This window comes from Acanthisitta chloris, unplaced genomic scaffold (assembly GCF_000695815.1).
Source record: "Acanthisitta chloris isolate BGI_N310 unplaced genomic scaffold, ASM69581v1 scaffold20429, whole genome shotgun sequence".
NCBI classification, from domain to species: Eukaryota; Metazoa; Chordata; class Aves; order Passeriformes; family Acanthisittidae; genus Acanthisitta; species Acanthisitta chloris.
In genome coordinates, this window is record NW_008691135.1 from 14,479 (window position 1) to 21,303 (window position 6,825).

At 38.5% G+C, this 6,825-nt stretch overlaps 1 protein-coding gene across 1 annotated transcript in view; it reads right to left on the minus strand.

Annotated features, from left to right (window-relative positions):
* LACE1 (lactation elevated 1) overlaps positions 1 to 6,825 on the minus strand; it is a gene marked incomplete at its 5' end in the record, with an annotated part of 54,940 nt that overhangs the window by 11,410 nt on the left and 36,705 nt on the right. Inside the window, 2 exon segments of the mRNA XM_009082137.1 lie at positions 5,122 to 5,222; positions 5,479 to 5,549. Of these exon segments, the coding sequence (XP_009080385.1) occupies positions 5,122 to 5,222; positions 5,479 to 5,549 (172 nt within the window).

The following is a 6,825-nucleotide window of genomic DNA, read 5'->3' on the forward strand; positions in this document are numbered from 1 at the left end:
ACCACATGTGGCAGTGCGACAGCTAAGTACTTCAAGCTCCTGAATTTCAGAGACAGCTAAGCATAAAACCCGGTACTTTGCTCAAACACAAACACCTCTTCCCAAAATGACATCCAGTTTTGACCCAAAACACAGTACAAGGAGGCTCTGCCACTCCTTTCACTGTTTCAAATGTCTCAATGAGTGCTTTTGTTTCGTTTTTTAATCTGAATCGTGCGACAGCTAAGTACTTCAAGCTCCTGAATTTCAGAGACAGCTAAGCATAAAACCCGGTACTTTGCTCAAACACAAACACCTCTTCCCAAAATGACATCCAGTTTTGACCCAAAACACAGTACAAGGAGGCTCTGCCACTCCTTTCACTGTTTCAAATGTCTCAATGAGTGCTTTTGTTTCGTTTTTTAATCTGAATCTCACTGTATTCTCTGGGGTTTATTATGTTTCTTCTTCTAGACTTAGGAGAACACTAATACTTTTATTTTCCCTGTGAAAATAGCTGTATGTTATAAAATCATCTTCCATTTTGGTAAGCTGAACAAACTGAACTGTAAGTCTGTCATCTGAGGGAACAAATTCTCCAGCTCAAGTAATTTATGGCTTTTCCAACAGCCTTGTCGGGTTTTTCAACATCTTTGCTAACATTTTCAAGTCAAAACCACACCTAACATTCTGTCATCAATCTGAGATGTTCTCAGAACTCAATCTTCCTACCCTCCTATTTATCTCCACTTTACCCACCCCAGATGAAATCAGGTCTAAATGCTCTCACACTGGACCAGAAGCTCCTTTTGCACTGTTTGTCCATTACAACCCTTCAATCTATTTCCAAGCCACTAAGCCTAGGGCACAGTCTCCTCCTGTGTTTATGACTTGTATCCCTGATTTGTAGTTGTAAAATTTTGTGTTTGCTTAGATGCAAAAAAGGCAAAACAAAACGAACTCCCTCCCAATAAAAACCCTTCCCCAAAATCTCAGTTCTGATGAGAAATAAATTGCACTCAACATCCTTGTTTCCATTGCTCCTGCCCCACACACACAGCATTCTCAGTATTTACAGCAAATTTGTATTAGCATTTATGTTATATTCAAAACTGCTGGGAAAAAAAATATTATACTAAAGTATGATCATTACAGATGCTCAACTCAACAACAAACCTTCAGTCTTAATTCTTTTTCTGTTAGTTCACTAACTTGCAAATCCATTTAACAAACACTTTTTTGAGACTGCCTAATGCCAATTTCCTAGTAAGAACAGCATCTACAAATCTCAGTCCCTCCTACAAAAATCAGGGAGACTGGAGAATTAATTTCATTTCCATTCTTTAGTCTTCCACTGTATAAATCTAGAAGTAGCTTCTCCATTACCCTTTCTGGACTCAAACCTGGCCACCAGCCTGGAATTATACCAGTCATCATATGCATGTGTGAATTTCACTTGTTTATCTTTCAGTATGGGCACACAGAGGTGTTCTCCTAGTGACATGGGATTTCTCTTGCACTCCAACATACACCAAAAATAAAAAGCTAGTCAGAGAGCTCAGCCTAGTTTTGCCTGATGATGCAAAACTTGTTTGTAGCCTATTTTTAACATATGCTAACTATTAACAGACTGAAAACCATTTCATTAACCTTTACTGAAACAAATATTTCACTCTGCTTCACCTAGAACATGTATTTTTTGCAAAACCTTTTCCTTTTTCCACATCATTATTAAATGTTCATCCATCTCCAACTAAGAATAAGCCCTTAACATTCAAACAATATAAACCATAACAAAACTCCCACTGTACTTAAGAAGTTTTTTCTCTGAGCAGACATGATATTTGCCCATGGCCTTTACTTTTATAATTTTCCTGCACTTCATAACTAGTTGCCATTCATTCCATATTATTCCACTCTGTCTCAACAGTGACACAGAAATACTTTTACTATCTTCTCTTTTAAAGAGTCCTTCTTGTTCTTTCATTGTTGTTGTTGTTGCTTGTACTTCCCTTCCTTTTTGCCTTTGAAAACTACTCTTTCTGAACACTCAAATATGAAATCTCACTGTTTGGAAGGATCACTGTAAGCTCCCATAAAACTGCTCCAAACAAATGACCCTGAAGTGGATACAGTACATTTGATGCTAGAAAACGATAATTTGTGATTTTCAGGCTAATTGCATTTCACCTTTTCCCACATTTCATCTATATGCTAAGCTTCCCACACAATGGTATATTTCCTTTATATGGTTTTTATAGCCAAGTGCTCAAGAAGCAATGCACTGCATTCTCCATTTGCAACAGATCCCTGTGAGTACTATCCTCTTGGGCTTGTTAATTAGCAGACTGATGGATACATATTCAAGAACCTTGTATTAATTATCTTTGAGGCAGGTACCAGTATGTTTATCGTTGCACACTGTCTTCCACCTCTGTTAGCCACTCTGTCCTTAAGTAGGCTGTAAGCACTGGTTCACAGAGTCACAGAATCAGTTAGGCTGCGAGGGACCACAATGGGTCATCTGGTCCAACCTCCCTACTCAAGCAGGGACACCCTAGAGCACATGGCTCAGGACTGTGTGCAGATGGTTCCTGAATACCTCCAGAGAGGGAGAATCCATGATTTCGCAGTATTATAATATGAATTAACCCACAAGGTTCCAATAAAATCAATTCTAACTATTTTTTCCCCATTAATGAGAGTTTCCTATTTTTCATGCTTGTCACCAGGTCTTAGGACTGATACAAAACCAACTGTGAATCTTGTTTTCAATTCTGTTACAAGTTTCATGGGCTCCTACGACACCAACTTTATATTACATTTATCTACCTGGGAGGCTTTGCTTGGGCTGTCAGTTAAGCTATTCCCTGGCTTCTACAGGCTCCAGCTGGTAAGATTCCCTGCCCTGTGTCCCTTCACACAATCTACCTTCCCATGGGACTTTGTCCTGTACAAAGAAACCTGCAGATTGACTCCAGGCAAATCCAACAAATTCCCCTCCAGTATTTTCTTTTGTGCATCTTGATTTTCATTACATCTTTTTCAGCCTCCTACTTCCCTTTTTCTTAATAGCTGCACTTATCTACCATTTGGCTTCACAAGCAGTACCAAATACCTTGTAGCTATGTTCCCTACAGATTCCTGCTTTATCTCTCCACAGACAGTTCCCACTATGAGCTAGCTTACTGGAATATATATGAATGACTTTATACTTCCTGTCATGTTGAATGTCTTCTGCTTTGAGGCATTTTTTGCTATAAACCACCAGTGCACTCTTCTGGATCCTACCTATGTCCTCTGTGGCATGAGTGGAAGCAACTTCCCATTCTGGCTGTTATAAAAAGACATTGCATGTGGAAGTTTTTCCATCAAACAGTTAAAAGGATTTCACAAAAAGAATAGGAACATGGTTTCATGGTTTGACTTCTCTAGCTGTGAAGGAAGCACACTGACACACCTTACCAACATACTAATGTAAAATTGATGAGGGTATATCAGTTATCCAAAGAGAAAAATCATGGCAAAATGAATAATAGTATCTAACAAGTCAAGGTAGAAACAAATGGAGGCATATGCAGAGACAGTAAGCAATGACTGAGGAAGTTGTTAAAGGAAAGCATTTATTGTCTACCATGTTGTTTTAGTTTTAAGCATGTGATTATGCCATTAGAGACTGTCATAACACACATGCAGAAGCCTCTGAATCAGCACCACTTCCTAAGTCCTGAGAGATCACTGCAAGAACAGTACTGTTAAATAATATTTAACATTTCATAAGGATTCTCTTTCCTTGCTCTGAGTGCAAACCAAGCCCCTTTATTGTGTCACGATGAGCTGAACCCCATGTAATTCTTGAACAGGATCAGAACCTTCAGACCCAAAGCAGTGCCTGCTGCCATGTGAGCTGTCAGAGTACCTCTACTTAGAAGTAACTTATCACCCCATTTAAGTACAAAAGGCATTTACTGAACATTTTGAATAGACTGCCCAGGGAGGTGGTGGAGTCACCATCTCTGGAAGTGTTTAAGAGACATCTGGATCCGATGCTGGAGGATATGGTTTGGGGTTTAGGGGTTCCAGCAGAGTGGCAGGTTAATGGCTGGACTTGATCTTCAACCAAGACTGATCTCCATCAACCCTGATGATTCTATCATTCTACTGGACTAAAGAATTTCACAAGTATTTGCAGACAGCATAGCTTCTTGATACTTTAAGAGGCATGAGGAAGAAAAAGGCTCAAAACTTCTAGTGAGAAACAAGCTGTTCTAACCATGACATACCTCCATTCTTACAAATGGCTAACTGGTTTTGTCTGAAACTGAAAACAAAACAGTCTAAAAGCTACAGTCTGATAACAAGTGAAATTTCTGTCCAAATAGTTACCAACTTGGTAGCTACAAGGAAGAGAAAACACAGTATTATCAACAAAAGACTGGTCAGCATTCTGAATTAAAGGTGCTATTAGCACAGTTTGGAGTTGTAATCATTTAACAACAACTTCAGCCACAAGTAGAGAGATCACTGAAGTGTAATGTAACTTCTGGGGCACTGTCTTCTGACCCACTTTAGGTAACAGACAAAGAAAGCTTTTCAGGAATCACCCCCCACATGTTTAAGTGGAGAATTCCTCAGTAGTTAGCAAAATTTGGCCTATTTTGAGAAGGCCAGGGACTAAACAGCCCTGGTACACATAGTCAAAACTAAGCCATGCAACAGCAGTGCTACTCGGTGGTGCCAGAATCACTCCTCCTTTGCTTGAGTATCAACTTAAATCCCACATTTTAAAAACAGTACTGGAATGCCATTTACATATTGACATGTTATGATCACTAATATACCAGCAGTAAGGATAGCCCAGGCACATATTGTAATAGGAATTTTGAAGACAATCTGTGAGACACTTAAGCGTGAATTTACTGTATCACTAAAAAGAATATTTTTTTTTTTGTGTGGAGGGTTGATTTTTTCCTGTTAAATTCAAAAACTTTCTGCCAAGTTAAATTAAACCCCTTTTAAGTTAGTGTGACTTGGGAAAACAGTGAGTTTGTGTGGTTTGGATATATTTAATTTTTTTTAAAAGCTGTGAAAAGTCTGAGCATTAACTGATCTAGATTGGACTGGGTTGGACTGGGTACTCACTCTGTCACACAGCTCTTCAAACGTGAAGTCTGCAATGGTTCCACACGCTTTATTCAGCCTCAGCTCTCTGCCTTGCACTTTTAGAATCCTTGGTCTAGTTACTATGGGAACATGAACAAAGACTCAATCTTCTCTGGATAATTACTATAAAATTCATCTCTTACAGATAGGAAATGCATAGCTTCATGAATAATAGCACATGATTCAACACATAAATTAGACAAAATGCTGATACAATGACTGCCACTTGAGTGTGGCATCAACCCATATACAGCAATGGAACTTATTAATTGGTCAGTGGAGATTGGGCATTGTGTTCTAAATGTATTCTCTTTCAAGAGAAATTAACTTACGTACAATCATTTTGTTTCTGAGCCAGCTCATCAAACAACTTATCCATGACAGCCTCCACATCAGCTTCACTTGTGCTACAGTGAAAAGAATAATAGAATATGAAATTAATAACACTTGAAGCCAACATCAAACAGCTGCCTGAGCCTGCTTAGCTTTTTGCCCATGAAAAAAGAGAACAGGATGTTATGCTCTAAATACAAACATTACATTTAGAATACACTTAAAGGTAGAGAATATTAACGCTCAGGTAGATGATTCTGCCTTATTTGCATACACTGAAAGACTTCTGTGTTTTGAGCTGTTTCCAGTAATGAGGCAATACAGGCAGAGCAGATCCATTAACACTATGTGTACACAATGAGAAAAAAGCCTTCTGCCTCTATCTCGCATGCAAAATAAGAGCAAATAGACAAGGCAAGGCAGTCAAGCACCTAAAGAAGTATCCTTTGAAATTTCTGAGAGGGGACTTTGTGAAATTAAATGTTAGAGCAGCTTTATTCTTTTTGGGGGTGGGGGGAATCAAGTCAACTGACTGTATTGATCCAATAATTTGCAAATTTAAACTGTGAAATCACAGATATAGCATGAGCTCTGCATTAGTAATTTCATCAGTTTCCCCCACTCTGTCCCCAGTACTGCTTGGGAAAAGATCAACCACAGACAATGAAAATGCAAAATATCTGTACTGAGAGCTGAAGTAAAGTTTATATTCATCTTCTGGTTGCCACAAGAATTACAAATCAGCCCAATCAGAGAATTCTGTTTTTCATTAAAGTGGTTAGAGGGTCAACCTTTCCGTGTTTCATATTTATAGACAGAGAGGCAAATAATATCTCTAGTTCAGTCTGAAAGCTGAGAATAGTAAATTCATGCTGCAGTAGACAGCAAACTAGAACTAGGATATATAGTGCTTTGCTGTAGTTTGTATAATCTCTTTTGGTGTGAAAAGTCTAATTTTATAGCACATGGGTGAAGCCACATTGCTTCACACAGTTCTCAACATCCTCTAAATGACAAATGATGATCAGCATGTTACACAATTCCTCTCCTGTTCATTAGGCCTTAAGCACCTTAAAAATGTCAACAGCAGAACTGAAATAACCAATTTTTGAGCTCAAAGTCAACAATAGCAAACCTTGTAGCTACAAAGAATTCAGGGAGAAAAAAAACCCACAAACTTTTGCAAGTGCCATTTCAAACATTTTTTAAAACCTGTTCTGACTAGGAGATTACATACAATTCTAGAAGTTTCTTTTAACATTGATATTTGTGTGCTGCTTTCCCCTGACAAAATGGCAAATGAAAAAGAACAGACAAAACCAGGGAGAAAGGCCATAAAAGGGAGGAAAG